Below are 22,202 nucleotides of genomic sequence, written 5' to 3' on the forward strand. Positions count from 1 at the left end.
TATCTACTTATACCACGTGAATGTTGTATGTCTTACATCAGTCAAAGCACCAGAACTGTTGAAATAAGATGTAAAGAACACCAAAGACATACCAGGCTACAACAGGCCTCTAAATCAGCAGAGCAGAACATTGGTTGGAGCTTGAACACGCCACGCATTCTTCCATTCGCTCCAGACGTTCCTTCCAGTTTTATTTATGTTCTGTTTTGTTTTAAACTGCAAAAACATTCGGTTTTTGTCTAATGCTTTTATTAAGCATGCTGTCTAACTTAGTGCAAACTTCGACTGCTCGTAAAAGCTTCATTTCAGCTGTATGAACAAGGCTACAATCTTTTCTCTTCATAGCCTATGTCTGACTGCAACACAGTAGAAAAGGTAGAGCCATCACCTTACAGAATTCCAGTTTTGCGTGTCTACGTGTATTGTTTAACGTAATTTAGTGTCTACATCCTTGTTGTTGATGTGGTCTTCAGTCCTGAGACTGGTTTGATGCAGCTCTCCATGCTACCCTATCCTGTGCAAGCTTCTTCATCTCCCAGTACTTACTGCAATCCACATCCTTCTGAATCTGCTTAGTGCATTCATCTCTTGGTCTCCCTCTATGATTTTTACCCTCCACGCTACCCTCCAATGCTAAATTTGTGATCCCTTGATGCCTCAGAACATGTCCTACCAACCGGTCCCTTCCTCTTGTCAAGTTGTGCCACAAACTCCTCTTCTCCCCAATTCTATTCAATACCTCCTCATTAGTTATGTGATCTACCCATCTAATCTTCAGCATTCTTCTGTAGCACCACATTTTGAAAGCGTCTATTCTCTTCTTGTCCAAACTATTTATCGTCCACGTTCCACTTCCATACATATACTTTCAGAAACGACTTCCTGACACTTAAATCTATACTCGATGTTAACAAATTTCTCTTCTTCAGAAACGCTTTCCTTGCCATTGCCAGTCTACATTTTACATCCTCCCTACTTCGACCATCATCAGTTATTTTGCTCCCCAAATAGCAAAACTCCTTTACTACTTTAAGTGTCTCATTTCCTAATCTAATTCCCTCAGCATCACCCGACTTAATTTGACTACATTCCATTATCCTCGTTTTGCTTTTGTTGATGTTCATCTTATATCCTCCTTTCAAGACACTGTCCATTCCGCTCAACTGCTCTTCCAAGTTCTTTGCTGTCTCTGACAGAATTACAATGTCATCGGCGAACCTCAAAGTTTTTATTTCTTCTCCAAGGACTTTAATACCTACTCCGAATTTTTCTTTTGTTTCCTTAATCAGTTTGTTTCCATCATCAGTTCTTTGCTCCCCAAATAGCAAAACTTCTTTACTACTTTAAGTGCCTCATTTCCTAATCTAATTCCCTCAGCATCACCCGACTTTATTCGACTACATTCCATTATCCTCGTTTTGCTTTTGTTGATGTTCATCTTATATCCTCCTTTCGAGACACTGTCCATTCCGTTCAACTGCTCTTCCATCCTTATCTCCGTTAAAAATGATATAGCTGCATAGGTATTAAAAGGCGAACTTGTTCCAAAGTCTGATCTTCAATTTTATTTTGTACCGGATACACTCCAAGGCAGAAAACAAGTAATAGAAAAATCTACGCACTCCAAAGGAATTGCCCCAATAGGACGCAAATCGGCAGGTGTGACGTACATGTAAGGAAAAACAAATGATTACAAATTCAGAAAAATTGGATGATTTATTCAAGAGAAAAAGCTTCACGAATTGCGTAAGTCAACGACGCGTTGGAACGGCTCTGGCCCTAATGCAAGCAGTTGTTCAGCTTGACACTGATTGATGCAGTTGATGGTTGTCCTCCTGAGCTATATGCAGCCAAACTCTGTCCGATTGGGGGATTAGGTAGTCAAAACCCTAAGATACACCAAATATTTTCATTTGCGGTGAGATCCGGCGACCTTGCTAGCCAAGGCAGGGTTTGGCAAACACGAAGATAACCAGCAGAAATTCTCGCGGCGCGCGAGCGGGCATTATCTTGCTGAAATATTGGAAATATGGAAATTTGTGGTAAGAATTTATGGGGCCAAGCTGCTGAGGTCATCTATCCAGCCGGCCGCAGTGGCCGAGCGGTTCTAGGCGCTACAGTCCGGAACCGCGCTGCTGATACGGTCGCAGGTTCGAATCCTGCCTCGGGCATGGATGTGTGTGATGTCCTTAGGTTAGTTAGGTTTAAATAGTTCTAAGTCTAGGGGACTGATGACCTCAGATGTTAAGTCCCATAGTGCTCAGAGCCATTTGAACCATTTGTCATCCGCTGTACCCTTACAGCACAGCCGTACGTCGACGATATTTTATACCCCGTTTTGTTGCCCTTCATGCTGAGCCATGCCATCCTGGACGCACATTTCAGTAGGGTAATGCTTGCCCTCAGACGGCGAAAGTTTCTACTGCTTGTCTTCATACTTGCGAAGTCCTGTTTGGCCAGCAAGGTTGCCAGATCTCTCCTCAATTGAGAACGTTTGGAGTGTTACGGACAGAGCCCATCAGTCATCTCGGAGTGACAGGCAATTGGACAGGAGTTGGCACGATTTCCTTCACGAGGACATCCAACAACTATATCAATCAATGCCAAGTGGAATGACTGCTTGCATAAGGGCCAGAGGTGGACCAACGCGTTATTGACTTGCTGAATTTGTGAAGCTTTTTTCCTTGAATGTCCGTGAATAAATTATCCAATTTGTATCAAACTGTACTCATCTGTTTGCCTGCACATCGACATGACGTCAACCTATTTCTCTCCCATTCGGATAATTCCTTCGTGGTGCTTCGCCTTTTTTTAATCGTTTAGAATTAAGTTGCGGACTGATTTTTATAGTTCATTAGAATTTTCCATTAATTCAATATCATCAGTGTATACTAGTATGTTACTATATACAGGGTATTTCCAAAAGAATATACATATTTCGAATGCATATATTTATTAAACTTTAAGATATACGAATATGAAACTTTACACACATATTTACGAACCTCTCAAGATCAGATTACAGATGTTCAATATGTCCTCCATCAGCGACACGAACAATACCACATCGATACTCAAATTCCTCCCATATTCGAGCAAGCATATCCTTCGTCATTGATCTTATTTCCCCCCCTGGTTGCTGAGTGGTCAGCGCGACGGAATGTCATACCTAACGGCCGGGTTCGATTCCTGGCTGGGTCGGAGATTTTCTCTGCTTAGGGACTGGGTGTTGTGTTGTCCTTGTCATCATTATTTCATCCCCATCGACAACCAAGTCGCCGAAGTGGCGTCAACTCGAAAGACTTGCACCAGGCGAACGGTCTACCAGACGGAAGGCCCTAGCCACACGGCATTTCCATTTACTGATGTTATGGCAGTACGGGTCCGGTTCTTCAACTCTTCCAGGTTCTGTGGGAGTGGTGGTACAGAAACGTTGTCTTTAACAAAACCCCACAGGAATGAGTCAGAGGGCGTCAAATCCGGTGATCGTGGGGCCCAGTTGAGACATGCTAAGTCGCCATGTTCTTGACGACCAATCCAACGGTTCGGTAGGGTTTCATTCAGATATTCACACACTTCGCCACTCCAGTGATGGAGTGCCCCGTATTGTTGAAAAATGAAGTTGTCTTCGTGTAGCCTCGGAAACAACCAGTTTTGTAACATAGCGAAATACTGCAGACGTTAACCGTGTTTCCATCAAAGAAGAATGGGCCGTAAACAGATGATCGGGATGTCGCACAAAACACATTGACTTTGGGCGAATCTCGTACATGGCTCCAATGGGGGTTCTGTAGGCCCCAAATTCGAACATTGTGTTTGTTTACCTGACCACTAACAAAGGAAAGTCGCTACATCACTGAACACGATGCGTTGTGCGAAGGTGTTATCATTGTCAATAACATGAAGAATCTCGTCACAGAATGCCACACGTTTACGTGTGTCATCAGGACGCAGCGCTTGTAACAGCTGTTAACTCTCACGGCTTCATAACCAACCGACGTCTCAAAAAATGCCAAATTGTTGTTGTACGCAGTTGTAACTCCCGACTGACACGACGAGTTGATTTTGAAGGACTCGTTGGAAAGCAGTTTGAATTCGTGCAACATTTTCTTCGGGTACACGAGGGCGGCCAGGACTCGTTCCTTTACATACACACGCTGTATCTAGAAACTGTCGATACCATCTGCGAATGTTCCAACCATTTGGAGGATCAGTTTGGTCCTTCAACCTGAAACGTCTTTGCTCTGTAATCACCGAATTGCACTTCGCAGTCTTGACAACACAAAATGATTTCTGCTGCGGAGTAGTCATTTTAAACATATGACGGTTACCAAGCAAAACGGTAGAAAAATGGTTCAAATGGCTCTGAGCACTATGGGACTTAACATCTGTGGTCATCATTCCCCTAGAACTTAGAACTACTTAAACCTAACTAACCTAAGGACTTCACACACCCATGCCCGGGGCAGGATTCGAACCTGCGACCGTAGCGGTCACGCGGTTCCAGACTGAAGCGCCTAGAACCGCACGGCCACACCGGCCGACAAAACAGTAGACAACTGACATCTAGAGGCTATTAATATAAACTTGACTATGTATTCGTTTCTCCAATAGCTGAGCCGAGAAGCAGCGATCGATAGTTTGGCCAAAATAATACTTTGTAATACGTATATTCGTTTGGAACACCCTGTATATTCTTATCAAATTCTTGTCGGGTTTCCAGCCGGATCAAACTGTCATCTGAGCACAATATTTCAGCGGTCCACCTGACCGCCATCATCAGGTGAGAAAAGCTACGCTGCTCTCGCCGATAACTGAATCCACTCGTAAATGACTGCACCTTTATATGCATGAGAAGTACAACAGCCCATACGCTAGATACTCGTACAGTGAGCACGCGCTCAATCATTCCTGTTGCCCCCTGGCGCAAAAAGAGTTGCAGCGCCTCCGGTGGTGAATACTGTTGAAAACGATATATCGTTATAAATGATTATTCAAAGCCGACCGATTCAAATTCCGTTGTTTCTTCATGTCTGATAAAACAGGATTCCACGTTCTACTTAGCGGGTATTCATTATCAAGATTAATGATACGAGGTGCATTCAAGTTCTAAGGCCTCCGATTTTTTTTCTCCGGACTGGAAAGAGATAGAAACATGCGCATTGTTTTAAAATGAGGCTGCGTTCATTGTCAATACGTCCCAGAGATGGCAGCACTGTACGGCAGATGGAATTTTACCGCCAGCGGCGAGAATGAGAACTGTTTTAAATACTTAAAATGGCGACGTTTTCCTTACTTGAACAGCGTGCAATCATTCGTTTTCTGAATTTGCGTGGTGTGAAACCAAATGAAATTCATCGACAGTTGAAGGAGACATATGGTGATGGAGTTATGGATGTGTCGAAAGTACGTTCGTGGGTGCGACAGTTTAATGAAGGCAGAACATCGTGTGACAACAAACCGAAACAACCTCGGGCTCGCACAAGCCAGTCTGACGTCATGATCGAGAAAGTGGAGAGAATTGTTTTGGGGGATCGCCGAATGACTGTTGAACAGATCGCCTCCAGAGTTGGCCTTTCTGTGGGTTCTGTGCACACAATTCTGCATGACGACCTGAAAATGCGAAAAGTGTCATCCAGGTGGGTGCCACAAATGCTGACGGACGACCACATGGCTGCCCGTGTGGCATGTTGCCAAGCAATGTTGACGCGCAACGACAGCATGAATGGGACTTTCTTTTCGTCGGTTGTGACAATGGATGAGACGTGGATGCCATTTTTCAATCCAGAAACAAAGCGCCAGTCAGCTCAATGGAAGCACACAGATTCACCGCCACCAAAAAAATTTCGGGTAACCGCCAGTGCTGAAAAAATGATGGTGTCCATCTTCTGGGGTAGCGAGGGCGTAATCCTTACCCATTGCGTTCCAAAGGGCACTACGGTAAAAGGTGCATCCTACGAAAATGTTTTGAAGAACAAATTCCTTCCTGCACTGCAACAAAAACGTCCGGGAAGGGCCGCGTGTGTGCTGTTTCACCAAGACAACACACCCGCACATCGAGCTAACGTTACGCAACAGTTTCTTCGTGATAACAACTTTGAAGTGATTCCTCATGCTCCCTACTCACCTGACCTGGCTCCTAGTGACTTTTGGCTTTTTCCAATAATGAAAGACACTCTCCGTGGCCGCACATTCACCAGCCGTGCTGCTATTGCCTCAGCTATTTTCCAGTGGTCAAAACAGACTCCTAAAGAAGCCTTCGCCGCTGCCATGGAATCATGGCGTCAGCGTTGTGAAAAATGTGTACGTCTGCAGAGCGATTACGTCGAGAAGTAACGCCAATTTCATCGATTTCGGGTGAGTAGTTAATTAGAAAAAAAGAAAATCGGAGGCCTTAGAACTTGAATGCACCTCGTATTATCCGCTAATCTGACTTCAACAGATTCTTTTAAAACACTATCCTACTGGGATTGCGTCTCATTGTATAACATCCTTTGTCCCCCTGTTAGGCAATAATCAGCCACCGCAGATTTATCTGGTTGTAATAATGTCGTTGACGGTGCTAATAGTTTGGCCAATGTAAATTTTCCCGCACTCACACGGTATTCTGTAAACGCCAGGCTTCCTCAAACCTAAATCATCTTTGATAGAGCCAAGAAGTGCTCGAATCTTAGCCGGCGGACGAAAAACACATCTGATCTCATATTTCTTCATATGTCTACCTATCTTAGCGGACACATTCCCAGCATACGGAAGAAAAGCCACAGACCTAAAGGTGTCTTCAGAAGGTTCAGGTAGAGGTCCAAACTCGAAAGCACATCGAATTTGTTGGTACTATAGCCGTTATTATTGAACACGTCCTTAAGATGTTGCAGCTCCTGTGTTAAATTTTCAGCATCCCAGACAGCATATGCTCGTTTAATCAAGGTCCGAATGACTCCTGTACATTGAAATGGTGGATGGCAACTAGCAGCATGTAAATACCTGTTAGTATGAGTCAGTTTCCTGTAAACACTGTGTCCAAGAGTTCCGTCGTCTTTTCGTTATTGGACCATTTTAATTGTCTTCATCCGAACATCAGATTTACGATAGATTTGAAAAGGAGGGAAAGTTATCATTTTTGGATGTACTAGTTTACTAACACGTCGGTAAAGTCTACACAGTCACACCTTGTATACTCTTGTTTGTATGGTTGCCTTTTGTCTTTCTTTATGAGTCGTTACGTTGGAAACCCTCATGTTCACCCCAAACAATTACACTAAACAGCAGCAACGAAATAAGACCAAAAGTAAACAGCAAAGACGAAATAACAACAACACGAAACAGCAACGATGTATTAACAACAAAGTTTAACAGCAACTACGAAAGCATGTGTAAGTTAAGCAAAGAACATGGCGTCAAGAAACGGGATATGTGGTTACAAACAACGCTGGCGTGATACCAGTTCCTCGGTGCCTAAACGTCAACGCAGGAGAGTGCATCCTGTCGCGAGACACTCCCTCAGGCTCGGTGCGTGCTGAGCAGTGGGCAGCCGCCTGGGGGCCGGTTGCTGAGCTTTCGCAATGCTCCCCGGCAATTAGCGGTGTGGTAACGGCAGACAGGACACAGCGCGGGAAGTGAGCCGCCACACAGCACAGTATGTGGAGCGCGAGAACCTCGCCCCGGGGACCGGATACTCGCAACGCGGGCGGCGGCGGCAAGTGGCCAGGGCGGGCGCAGTCGCAGCCGCTGCCGGCAGCGCGTCGGCCGAGCGCCGGATGCTGGGCGCAGGCTGCGCTGCTCCGCGATACCGCGGTTCTCAAGACCCTGCGGAAGTCGCAGCGAAAGCGCCGGCTTCCTACGCGTAACTTTAGTGCCGGTTTATCTGTCTCCGTTGAGGGTGCTTGACGAGATATTACACTGCTGGCCATTAAAATTACTACAACACGAAGATGACGTGCTACAGACGCGAAAATTAACCGACAGGAAGAATTGCTGTGATATGCAAATGATTAGCTTTTCAGAGCATCCATACAAGGTTGGCACCAGTGGCGACACCTACAACGTGCTGACATGAGGAAACTTTCCAACCGATTTCTCATACACAAACAGCAGTTGACCGGCGTTGCCTGGTGAAACGTTGTTGTGATGCCTCGTGTAAGGGGGAGAAATGCTTACCATTACGTTTCCGACTTTGATAAAGGTCGGATTGTAGCCTATCGCGATTGCGGTTCATCGTATCGCGACATTGTTGCTCACGTTGGTCGAGATACAATGACTGTTAGCAGAATATGGAATGGGTGCGTTCAGCAGGGTAATACGGAACGCCGTGCTGGATCCCAACGGCCTCGTATCACTAGCAGTCGAGATGACAGGCATCTTATCCGCATGGCTGTAACGGATCGTGCAGCCACGTCTCGATCCGTGAGTCAACAGATGGGGACGTTTGCAAGACAACAATCAGTTCGACGACGTTTGCAGCAGTATGGACTATCAGCTCGAAGATTATGGCTGTTGTTACCCTTGACGCTGCATTACAGACAGGAGCGCCTGCGATGGTGTACTCAACGACGAACCTGGGTGCACGAATGTCAAAACGTCATTTTTTCAGATGAATCCAGGTTCTGTTCACAGCATCACGGTGGTCGTATCCGCGTTTGGCGACATCGCGCGGAACGCACATTGGAAGCGTCTATTCGTCATCGCCATATTGGCGTATCACCTGGCGTGATGGCATGGGGTCGTATTGGTTACATGTCTCGGTCACCTCTTGTTCGCATTGACGGCACTTTGAACAGTGCACGTTACATTTCAGATGTGTTACGACTCGTGGTTCTACCCTTCATTCGATTCCTGCGAAACCCTACATTTCAACAAGATAATGCACGGCCGCATGTTGCAGGTCCTGTACAGGCCTTTTTGGATACAGTATATGTTCGACTGCTGCCCTGCCCAGCACATTCTCCAGATCTCTCACCAATTGAAAACGTCTGGTCAATGGTGGCCGAGCAACTGGCTCGTCACAATACGCCAGACACTACTCTTGATCAACTGTGGTATCGTGTTGAAGCTGCATGGGCAACTGTACCTGTACACGCCATCCAAGCTCTGTTAGACTCAATGCCCAGGCGTATCAAGGCCGTTATTACGGCCAGAGGTGGTTGTTCTGGGTACTGATTTCTCAGCATCTATTCACCCAAATTGCGTGAAAATGTAATCACATGTCAGTTCTAGTATAATATATTTGTCCAATGAATACCCGTTTATCATCTGCATTTCTTCTTGGTGTAGCAATTTTAATGGCCAGTAGTGTACTGTGGCCTGCGAAATGTTGCATTGTCATCCACAAATGTTCTGTCGTTTTTTGGGAACATGAAATCCATAAATAGCCGAACATAACCATTTCCAGTTGATTATCGGTACAGCTCGAACAGAGCACCCAATTCTTCCCATGCAAATACACCCCACACCATTACGTAGGCATCACTAGCTTGCACATTGCCTAGGTCTATGGCTTCGTGGGGTCTGCACCACGCTTTAACCCTATGATCAGCCCTTACCAACTGAAATAGGGACTCATCTGACCAGCCCGCAGTTTTCCCAGTCGTCTAGGGACAACCGATGTGGTCACGAGTCCTGAAGAGGCGCTGAAGGCAACGTCGCGCTGTTAGCAAAGGCACTCGCGTCGGTCGTCTGCTGCCATGGCCGATTATCGCCAGATTTGAGGATGAGATTTTCACTCTGCAGCGGAGTGTGCGCTTATATAAAACTTCCTGGCAGATTAAAACGATGTGCCAGACCGAGACTCGAACTCGGGACCGTTGCCTTTCGCGGGCAAATGCTCTATCGAGTCTCCGGCCCGCATCTCGTGGTCGTGCGGTAGCGTTCTCGCTTCCCACGCCCGGGTTCCCGGGTTCGATTCCCGGCGGGGTCAGGGATTTTCTCTGCCTCGTGATGGCTGGGTGTTGTGTGCTGTCCTTAGGTTCGTTAGGTTTAAGTAGTTCTAAGTTCTAGGGGACTGATGACCATAGATGTTAAGTCCCATAGTGCTCAGAGCCATTTGAGCCATTTCGAGTCTCGGTCCGGCATACAGTTTTAATCTGCCAGGAAGTTTTATACAACGCCACATTTAACCGTACGGTCCAAACGGAAACGTTCGCTGTGCGTCCTACACTGATTTCTGCGATTATTTCACGCGTTTTCTTGCTTGTCTGTTAGCACTGACAACTCTACGCAAACGTCGCTGCTCCCTGCCGTTAATTGAAGCCCGTCGGCCACTGCGTTGTCCGTGGTGAGAGGTAATGTCTGAAATTTGGTATTCTCGGCTCATTCTTGACACTGTGGATCACGGAAACTCACTTCCCTATTTCCGAAATCAAAAGTCCTAGGCGTTCAGAGTCTTGTTAATTACCGTCGTGCGGCCATAATCACGTCAGAGATCTTTTCAGTAGAATCACCTGAGTGCAAATGGCAGATCCGTCATTGCACTGCCCTGATAATACCACCATCTGGATATGTGCATATCGTTATTCCATGACGTTTGTTACTTTAGTGTATATTGAAGTCGTAACAAGTTTCGGGTTACGATGCCCAGACTCAGAGCCGGCCGGGGTGGTCGAGCGGTTCTAGGCGATACAGACTGGAACCGCGCGACCGCTATGATCGCAGGTTCGTATCCTGCCTCGGGCATGGATGTGTATGTTGTCCTTAGGTTAGTTAGGTTTAAGTAGTTCTAAGTTCTAGGGATCTGACGACCTCAGAAGTTAAGTCCCATAGTGCTCAAAGCCATTTGAACCATTTTGAACCCAGACTCAGATGGCTATGTGTACGTACGTCTCTTACGTAGCAGGGCACCTGAAGATTAGTGGGGCACTAATGAGGTAGTGACGTAAACACACTGCCCATTTCACGCAACAGTCTTTCTCACACGGACTCCACAACTTTCTGTCTGCAGTATCACGTCTCTGCCGAAATCGTGCTAAATTCGTGTCAGTTGTAGGTGTTACGTAGTATGTCCGTCCACCACATATCAGAATACGGTAATGCTCTCACCGAGTTTCTCTAGACAGTCGCATATTTGACAGAAACAGGAAAGCAATATTCTACCGTTCCGTGCGTGCGATGTATAAAATCACGGCTGCACAAGAATATGCTTCAGGTTTTCGATGACGAGGCTGCAATGTGATCGTACTTTATTCTCGGCCCGCCCGTTCTGTGTCAAGGAAATGTATTCCATGGAACGGTTCGTAGACCATACAGTGAGCCATCGGACCGAAAGAGTATTGGCACGAAAACTGTTTCAAAGTTTCCAGTTATAACAAAAACGTATAAAATTTCAGTTTTCTTGATACAGTAATTATTAGATGAACTTGCATTAAAACAAAACTAAATGCATATTATTTGCCACTTATTACTAACTAGCAATACAGCTTTTCCAAAAAAAAAACTTTTTATCTATATAAATAAAATAAACTTACGATATTGGGTATCTTTCTGTTCCCGTATCACGTTTTCTGTCATTTTCACAGTTCATTTATGTTTCCAGATTTTCACATGTAACTAAATGAAATAAACCTAGGATACAATTTTTATATTTATATCACATTACCACTTTGTTCCTGTTCCCAAATCACAGTTTTAGTCTTTTCTACTGTCTATTTGTATTTCTAAAATCCATTGTTCCAGAATAAGGCGAAACTCATTCATTTACAAAAATTTCATGATCTCCTCGTTGATCTGCGTAAAATAGAAAAAAAAATGGCTCTGAGCACTATGGGACTTAACATCTACGGTCATCAGTTCCCTAGAACTTAGAACTACTTAAACCTAACTAACCTAAGGACATCACACAACACCCAGTCATCACGAGGCAGAGAAAATCCCTGACCCCGCCGGGAATCGACCCCGTAAAATAGAAAATTCCGCTTCAGAGGTTAATTTTTCCTCGTTCTGCTCCTCCTCCCAGCTGACAATTATTATTACCTCTTCGCCTGGGCTGTTTCATCATGTTTTCATACAGCACGACTAATCGCAGTATCACGGATATGAAACGCGATTTGATGTAGCAAGCACTAAAACAAAGGCGATTTTGATCAATGTTTTTAATGACTTCAGCTGCATTTCAGCGTTGAGATGTATCAAACGTAACAGCTGAAAATTTATACCGGATTGAGACACGAACCCGGGTTCCCCTTTTTACGTGAGCGATCACCTTAACCTCTCGGCAGTCCAAGCACGCTTTCCCTCCGATCCAAATTCCTAACCTATTACACGCTACAGATGTAGCAACACCTACCCATAAAGCCTTACTCGCAGTCCATTATTCCCGTAAGAGATCCAGCATGGTGTGCATCCGCACTAAAAGACAGGACCGTTGGGTGTCGTCACCTCATATACATATATCACAGGCGTCATTCATTGCGGCGAGGTCTTATCAAAAAATTTAAGACACTAAATTTCTCCTCTGAAAGACAGGAAGGGGTGCAGTTCTCTAATATCCTCTCCATCGCGAGGCAGATGACGGCCACATTAACGTAAAATATGTGACAAATTTCATCACTTTTCAGTGGCATCGCATTCCGAATCCTTCAAGATTGGAAATTTGTGGCAAAGTCTTACGGGACCAAACCGCTGAGGTCATCGGTCCCTAAGCTTACACACTATTTAATCTAATGCTAAGGACAACACACCGACGCCGGCCGTGGTGGCCAAGCGGTTAAAGGCGCTACAGTTCGGAACCGCGCGGCCGCTACGGTCGCAGGTTTGAATCCTGCCTCGGGCATGGATGTGTGTGATATCCTTAGGTTAGTTAGGTTTAAGTAGTTCTAAGTTCTAGGGGACTGATGACCTTAGAAGTTAAGTACCATAGTGCTCAGAGCCATTTGAACCATTTTTTTCGACACACCGACACACACCCACTCATGCCCGAGAGAGGACTCGAACCTCCGACGGGGTGACGGGGGGGGGGGGGGGGGTGGAGCCCCGCGGAACGTGACCAAGACGCCTGAGACCGCACGGCTACCTCGCGCGGCCTCAATATTCTTGTTTGGATTTCCGATGGTCCAAATTCCTCTTCTATACTATGCCGTACTCCAGACGTACACATTCAAGACTTTCTTGTTAATTCACATATAAATATCTTACACTAGTATATATACACTAGTATATATATATATATATATATATATATATATATATATATATATATTATTGGTAAGGCAGGGAGAATGAAATGAGATGTATTATGTTCGTAATACCAACTGAAGAACTACAGAAGTAGTGGCTCCAAGATGTGCAAACTGCTTGGAGAACTGTGTACTAACCGCAAGTCCCTCCATACTGCAGCCAAGTGGCGACATTGTTCATCGAAGTGACAAGGCGAATGGTCAGCATGACATGCTCTTCAGGAGTAAGAAAAACCTCTAATAAGGTGTGCCCACATGAAACCTCCCTTACTTCCAATGCAATTAAGGAAAGCCATGAGGTAAAGATACTTCAGGTTGACGGCATCATTTAAAGAAAATCAAAAAAGTATGTGTAGATCTTTTAAACGACTCTTTTTGTTTTTTTTCAGATGTTAATAATTTCCTGAAATGACTACATATCAAGAAATTAGTGGTGGGGTAAATCAACTGCTGATCACGCAATTTCCGACGCTAGTGTATAGAGGAATCATCCGACGTTAAAACGATTAAGGCTTGGCACGACTAGTTCTTAGCCACTGGGAGTGTAAACAGACAATCACGTTCTGGCAGAAAACGCACATATTGATCAGAGAGACCATCCAAAGAAGCTCATCAAAGTCAGTTCTTCGAGAATCGCGAGAGATAAACATCCCACAGTTAGCAGTTCACAAGGCGATACAGAAACGACTTCGGATTCACACCTACAAAGTTCATATTGTGCGAGCATTGAAGAGAAACGACTTGCAGCTTTGCCACAAAATTTCTATTCATGAGTTGGACCAAACTATCCAGAAAATGTCGTTTTCTCTGAAGAAGCAATCCTTTGCATATGCTGAAAGGTCAATCGGCACTATTTTCGCGTCTGGTTTTCAGGATAGCCCCACTGTTTGCAGGAATGTGCCAGACACAACGAAAAGGTGAATGTGTGATGCGCGCTGATGCAAATCCACATAGCTGGACCGTCTTTCCTTATCGAACTAGCTGTAACAGAAACCATTGTAATGGACATGTTCGAGCCATTTGAGATCAATCAGGATCTTCCAGCAGTATGGTGCGCCACCGCACTGGAGTTTTCATCTTTATGACTTTCTGGAACGAGTATTCCCGCAGCGATACAGCGTAATGCACCAATCAAGTGGCCACTGCAGTTTCCGGACATACCGTTCTGGATTTCTTCCTGTGGCTTTGTGTGAATGACAATGTCTATGCCTCCCTTGTATGAGGGCCTTGAGTGCACACGGGCTAACAAACAATTCATTTTACACACTTTACGGGTTACGAATGGAGTTCATGTAGAGATGTATTAATTCTAATGACACGAGAGCAACTGTCCTAGTGGGAAATTTCAATACAGCAAAGAAAGTATTTGACTGCGAGAGCTGAGGGAAGGGACATCATTCTGTGGCTCCAGGACAGGGAGGTCGATCATGAACGTCACTTCCGCTAACTCTGGACGTCCAGTTCTCACCGCAGCCGAAAGAAACGCGCTTTCCGCGTTATCGACTTCGCCGATGGGAGATGCTGCCGCCGACTCCAGGGTGCATTCAGCCACACCGCTAGCAGCCCGAACAACGACCGGTATATGACCTGCGCTGCAGCACTCGCAACAATGTCCGTCTGGCAGTTCGTTAGATTCTTAGCAACCACGATTTTAAACAATGGCAACAACCCTAAACGATTTTTGTTGACAATAGGCACATTACTTCTTGTCTCACTGGTGATAATGGAAAGAGGTCAACTGTTTTGTACTGGAAATGTATTAAGTATTTGTAACCTTAAAAAAATGGTTCAAATGGCTCTGAGCACTATGGGACTTAACTTCTGAGGTCATCAGTCCCCTAGAGCTTAGAACTACTTAAACCTAACTAACCTAAGGACATCACACACATCCATGCCCGAGGCAGGATTCGAACCTGCGACCGTAGCGATCGCGCGGTTCGAGACTGTAGCGCCTAGAACCGCTCGGCCACAACGGCCGGCCATTTGTAACCTTAGTCCAAAACACTTTGATATACCAAAATGAAATATGTTTGTGATAACCTACAACGGACATTTCATAAACAATACACACTAACTTTTTTACGGACATGTTTCTTTTTTAACATCTCTTCACAGTCCTTCAATATAGTATCCCTGCTTCTCAATGACTGAAGCTTAACGTCTCGGATGCTCTGTTATTCCATCCGGGATACCACTTCCGTTCATCTGTCAAATGGCTCGATAACGGTGGTAGAAAGCTCTTCCAGAGAAAGGTAACGACGTCCACGCATGGGTTTTATCAACTGCAGGAGCAAACCGAAGTCTATGTCATGATGGTATCTGTTCTTTCGGACATGCAGCTCTCTTAGAATGAAATGATAATTAAATCAAGACCATAAGCTGTCGACAGGCGTTGATATACATCAACGGGCACAGTTGAAAATGTGTGCCCCGACCGGGACTCGAAACCGGGATCTACTGCTTACATGGCAGACACCCTACCCATGTGAGGCACCGAGGGCACAGAGATAGTGCGACTGCAGGGATTTATCCCTTGCACGCTCCCCGTGAGACCCATATTCCCAACTTAATGTCCACACACTACATTCGTAGTGCCCCTACCCATTACACTCATTACTCGCGGCAGATAATCTACCGAGTCCCGTAAGAATTCGGGCAATGCGTGTACATCCAGCACAGAAGAAGGTCAATGGCTGGTTATCCTAAACTATATGAAGATGGTATCTGTTCTTTCGGACATGTGCTAACCGGCCACTGACCTTCTTCTTCTGCACTGGATGTACACGCATTGCCCGAATTCTTACGGGACTCGGTAGATTGTCTGCCGCGAGTCATGAGGCATGTGTAAGGTAGTGTATGTACATTAAGTTAGGAATGTGGTTCTCACGGGGAGCGTGCAAGGGATAAACCCCTGCAGTCGCACTATCCTCTGTGCCCTCGGTGGCTCACATGGATAGAGCGTCTGCCATGCAAGCAGGAGATCCTGGGTTCGAGTCCCGGTCGGGGCACACATTTTCAACTGTCCCCGTTGATGTATATCAACGCCTGTCGACAGCTTAGGGTCTTGATTTAATTATCATTTCAAGTCGAGGTCTGGTGAACTCATGTCCGGGCTGTAGGGAGGATGCGCCAACACTTCCCATCTGTATTCGCGCAGTGTTTAGCCTACAACTTTGCATTGTTGTGGAGAATGAGTGGTCCAGCTTCGAGAAACTGAGGTCGGGTTTTGCGCATTTTTCTGCGCAGGTTTTGCATGAAATTACGATAACACTCTGCTGTGACACTTGTTCCAAATGATCATAAGCAAAAGTCATCATTTTGCTTAAGCTTTGATTGAACATATCGAATTTTTTTTGACCGTGGAGGGTCTGAAGTTCTCCACTCGTTGACTGTGATTTCAACTCCGGTTTGAAGTCTCTAATCCACGTTTCATCAATAAGGGCAATTCGACACGTAGAATCCTTGACCTTCACGGTCGAATCTTGTTATGAGCGAGGTTGCCATGTCCGGGCGTTTTCGTTTCTCTTCAGCAGTCAAACAGTGTGGGACCCATCTCGCAGAAATTTTTCTCTTTTTCAGATCATTTGTCAGAATACGGAATACTGATGTTGGTGGAATTCCCTTGGTTTCAGAGAGTTTGTCACAAGTGGTACTGTGATCTTTTTCAAGAGCATCTGACACAAGTTTCACGCTTTGTTCATCTGTTGACGTTTTTGGCCTTCCGGGTCTTGGATTATCATTTGTGTTCATACTGCCATCACTAAAACCATTAACCCAACGTGAAACTGTTCTTCGGTCCAATGTAAAATCACCACAAACTTCACTTAATGCACTGTGGATTTCTGTCGGGTCTTTGGCGCCTGAAGTTTCGATCTTTATGTACGACCTCTGGTCTTCAGCATCACAGTACCTGAGACACCTGATGGGTTCATTTATATCTCTCGCAAGTTCTATGGTAGAGTACACAGCGAAAAAAACATAAACACGTGCATCTTCCTCAAGCTCCCAAACACATCTGACGTAATTTTCATTGCTGTTGCATCAAACAATCCACAGTACCAACCTGTGGATTACTTATGAAATGTCCATCGTAGTTACGTTCTTATGGTGCTCGTGTGGTTATAAATGATTGCGGGTTGCAAATGATGGCGAAAATTGTTGCCAGCAGCCTGTAGTTTTCCATGGGATCCGAACCACGTGTCGTTTCTGGCGACCCTATAGCCCCATCGTTCTCAGATTAATAGTGGACTGGAAATTTCCATGGTTCGACCGTGATTCGACCCCGCGACCTGTCGGTTACCACGCACACGCTTTACTGCTAGACTAACAGACCCGACAGCATTTACGTTTAATTCCTTTCGAATAACATGTAGAGGGACTCTGCATGACTTTCCTATCCGACGGATGGATCATCACCAACTGTGCCCACATTCTGCAGAGAAGTTTTGTTTTTAAGGAAGGAAGTTCAGATTTTAATGCCCCGTTATCGATAACGTCATTAGCGATGGCGCACACGTTCTAAGGGGTAAGGATGGAGAAAGAAATCGGGCGTATCCTTTCCAAAGCAACCATTCCAGCATTTGCTGTAAGCGATTTCAGATAATCATATCAAACTTAAATTTAGGTGTCCGGCTGGAGGTTTGGACAGCTGTCCCCCCGAATGCGAGTCCAGTGTCTTACTTTCCAAACATTTAGTCTTTTGAGATGGGAAGCTGGTCAAGATACTGGTGTCCTCTTATTTTATCGTTGTGTCATTGGGTCTTTCTTCCACTGACTATCTTTCAACCTTTCAATGTATCTAGCAATACCTTCCATGATGCCATTCATTTTCGTTCTTCTTCTGGTCTTCGCATGGTCGTGTGGTACTCTTAAGAGAGAAAAAAAGTCCTAACCTCTACATTTTTCTTCAAGCTACTTATAGTTTCATCACTGAATGTCTATTTAGGGGTGGGGATTTGTGTCCGGTAATTTAGACATAGCTACTCTTCACACTTACTGATTTTTCTTTCATTGCCCGTCTTGTCCATAATCTGTCTTATTGTTTATCTTAATGGGAGTTGGCCATCATCCAGTTCTCCAGCAGTAATCGTGCAGTTCCATCCAAGAACATATTCATTCACACGAAACATAACGAAAACGTTATAACGTTACACGAAACGCACTTCATCATAATTACGTTTTTATAAGATTTTATCGTTCTAAATCATCTTTCACTGAATATTAATTACATGTTTTAACTGATTTTAACTTTAACAATTCCAAAATTTAGTGTGCAAAAACTAATGGTTTTTTGATAGGCTTTGAATGCCAGGTCCAAGAAATTATTGAATTCTGCAAAGCCGAACTGACTTAATCATTACTGGGTAGAGGATCATTTTAATTATTCCCTTTTTTATGTCTGTGGTTGAGATTGCTGTATTTAAAATAAACGTTGGCATGTGACCAAAGGTAGCATGCTTTAGCTTTTCCTGGTATTTAGCAAGCGGAGTCAATTTTTAGTTGGGGCGTTTAAAACTGTGAACATCAGCGATCTTATAAAAGGAAGAGGTGAAGCCGTCAACCCAAGCGACGCAAATGGGAAACTAAAGCACTAATATTCTGTAATTAAACCATCACACATCAGCGAAGTGTCCGCTGATTTGGAAGGCGAAGGTCTCAGGTACGATTGCCTGCCTAGCACCTCGTTTTGATCTACCAGGGTGCTTAAAGCACGAAGATGTGCGATCAGTAAGAAATACCCTAGCGTACCATAGCCATGCTGGGTGAATATTTCCGCTCTCATACCTACATGAAAAATTACTCATGTTATTCTAATGATAAAGTAAAGCAACAAAGGCACGTGTTCTCATAATAGGTTACAGTCTCAGGGCATTTTACAAGGCTTAAAACATCGAAAAACAGCATTCCATCGCTGGAGAAGGCAACGACCTTGTTTTATTATTTAATGGACAATACAGTCTGTTTACACTTTATGTAACTGTGACAACTGATTTCAACCGAAGTGGGCCATCCTCAAATTTGAAACTGAAGGAGCGTTGCTAACACCAGCATCATTGGAATTACAAAGAGACGCGTTAATGTCTGAAGGGATGCAAAAGTCTTTGTCGACTGAGGAAAGCGAAAATTAGCTGCAGCACAGCATGCTTGCAGTCAGGTACACATGAAGAGAAATTTTCAGAACCCAAAATTTTATCTATAGTGACGTAATGTTATTCATGGCTACAAACAGAAGACATATACGCAGAAGAAATATAAAAACGTAGGTCAATTTTATCAGAGAAGAACAAGCCATGGAACTTAATGGTATATGGACAGTAGCTCTACAGAACTGAAAGACAGTTTTTGTTTGACAAACGATAGTTGAGTTTTATCTCTGACAAGGTTTATCTTTACTAAAGACGAGTAAAGTTCTACCACGCGCTATCTTCATGGTATTTGTATGGCCCTCCGATGTCTGAGCCGACAGTTGGGAAGACTGGGTGGAATCAGGAGCAGCTCTGAAGATGTTCAAAATGGTTCAAATGGCTCTGAGCACTATGGGACTTAACATCGTAGGTCATCAGTACCCTAGACTTAGAACTACTTAACCTAACTAACCTAAGGACATCACACACAGCCATGCCCAAGGCAGGATTCGAACCTGCGACCGTAGCAGCAGCGCGGTTATGGACTGAAGCGCCTAGAACCGCTCGGCCACAGCGGCCGGCTGAAGATGTTCAGCAGAGCTCTAGACGAAGCGTCAGGACCAAAAAAGATTAACGAGGCATGAACGAACAACCCGGATGATTCACCAGCAACTAAGAAAGTGGCCATGTTTGATTGTATGAGTCTTACATGAAGTTGTGATCCTTTGCTGATATCGTAATGTCATTGTATCCAAAGCAATAAACGAAAAACCATATACATATTTTATCGAAGGGATGTCAGTAGCAAGCAACACACGTCATAACTGAAACAGTTCCTCTTATTCTAAACTCTGGGCTATAGGAAGATCCAGTCAATTTAATTGTTGGGTGTCAACGACTTCTGCATCGAATCCTGCCAATAAATTTGCATTGGCAACTGTATGAGAAACGGAAATAATTTTAATTTAGCAACAGAGACCCCTCTACCGTGTATAAGGAGTTTCTGACCAGATTCTACATAGTGCAATATGGAAGACATTCCATTATCCGATTCAGAAATACCAAGCACACAAAACCTGGAGAAGTTAGAGATATTAGAGTAATATATTTGACGTACTGAAGCTTCCAACAGGTATCGGTCTCTTCATTTTCTACTGCAGTGCGGTATCAATAATTACAGTTTATCATTTTTCCACGCAAAAATTTCAGATAAATTAATACAAATTTTTGTTTTGACTAATGGTAACTGAAAAAAAATTTCGCAAGCCAAGAGAGCTAAAAAAGTATTGTTTTGGATAACCAGTCTTGACAGAGCTACGCCGTTATCATCGGATCTTATGCCTTAATATATTACAACATACTGTACATCACTGTTGCAAGTCTTTTCACATTGCATCTACGTTTCCCTCTATGAAGAATACTATAAATCGTAATGTCAAATGTAAAATTACTGTTTACGAACATAAATATGACTGCATTGCTCCGATAACAAGTATTCATGTTCACCAGTAGCTGACCTAATACAGTCATGTTTAAGTTTGTACACAATAAATTTACATCTGCCGATTTGTAGTGCGGATATGAAACGACTTGCAATTCTGATGGACAATATGTTGTAATATGTTAAACCATAAGATCTGATGATAACGGCGTAGATCTGTCGCAAACCTGTCATCCAATAAAGTGCTTTTTTATCAGTCTTGGCTTTTGAACTTTCGTCAGTCACGATACGCTGAAGATTTCTCCCAAATTGACAATGTGAGGAGAATAAAAACTATGTTTTGGAGTAAATTGCAATTATAGTAGTTAGTGAGTTGTCCAGTCGAGAACAAAGATAGCAGGAACGTTACAGTATGAAACACGGAAGTACATAAAACTTTATGGTTACCTGATTTCGTCATTCAGTGCAGGAAGCTACCTATAGTTTTGTACTGTAGTCTTTTCCGGAAAAACAATATATTGACCAAGATTGCTATGCTAATATAGTTAGTGGATATATATTGCTGTCCTTAGCTGTGTAAAAAGAAAACATCTAGAAGTTACAGGCTTACAATCTCAGTCTCAGACACAGGCACACACATTATATATATCTGTGTGTGTGTGTCTGGGGTGGGGTGTAGGGTGTAGACAACAGTGCAGTGACAAAAATTCAAAAATTGCATACTCATAAAACTGGGCAGTGGTAGCTACATCATACAATGCTTACACCATTCTGTCACATGAGAACTATACAATATGCTGTAAAATAGTCATCATGTGAAAGAATAGTGTAAGCATTGTATGATGTAGCTACTACTGCCCGGTTTTATGAGTAAGCAATTTTTGTCATTGGACTGTTATGTGTATCCTACTACATTTTTGATGTGATAATATGCCGATAACCTCGATATATTTTCTTTTTATAGGTTTTCTTTTATATTTTCTTTTCATAGATATGAGGATGGAAACACACAGTGTCTGTGTTAACATAGCAATCTTGACAAATAAATTGTTTTTCAAAAGCAAATTACAGTATATACAACTTCGCCGGTACACCACACCGTGATTTTCAGAGTGGAAACATAGGACGTAGCAGAAGTGGTAATACAGGAGAACGTCACCACTGAGACTCGTCACCGTGTTTTTGTGGACTCACCTGATGCGTGCTGGAGGCCATGTGTGGAGTGGCCGGAGAACTGCGGAGGCCGGGGCGCAGCCCGCCCCGCTATATAGCGTGCGCTAACCTTGGAGCAGACGGAGAAAGCCACTTGCAAAACGGCGTCCGCGCAGACGGGGCAGCGCGCTGTTCCCACGTGGTCCCCACGCGTCGCGCGACGTACAGCGGGCCGCGGGCTCTGCCGCCACCGCCTGGCGCAAGCCGCTTCGCCTCCCAGATTAATCTGCTCCCACGACCAACTCCGCCCGTATGCCGCGT

General features: G+C 44.3%; 1 protein-coding gene and 1 non-coding gene across 2 annotated transcripts in view; one reads left to right on the plus strand and one right to left on the minus strand.

Moving 5' to 3' along the window:
* LOC126144409 (uncharacterized) overlaps positions 1-21,946 on the minus strand; it is a 122,687-nt gene extending 100,741 nt beyond the window's left edge. Inside the window, exon 1 of the mRNA XM_049915489.1 lies at positions 21,924-21,946. Within this exon, the coding sequence (XP_049771446.1) occupies positions 21,924-21,944 (21 nt within the window). The 5' untranslated portion in view covers positions 21,945-21,946. The remainder of the gene's footprint in view (positions 1-21,923) is intronic.
* On the plus strand, positions 16,097-16,171 carry Trnaa-ugc (transfer RNA alanine (anticodon UGC)). Its single transcript has one exon. It is a non-coding gene; the product is annotated as a tRNA-Ala (tRNA).
* Positions 21,947-22,202: the final 256 nt, after the last annotated feature.

Source organism: Schistocerca cancellata, chromosome 2 (assembly GCF_023864275.1).
Source record: "Schistocerca cancellata isolate TAMUIC-IGC-003103 chromosome 2, iqSchCanc2.1, whole genome shotgun sequence".
Taxonomy (NCBI): domain Eukaryota; kingdom Metazoa; phylum Arthropoda; class Insecta; order Orthoptera; family Acrididae; genus Schistocerca; species Schistocerca cancellata.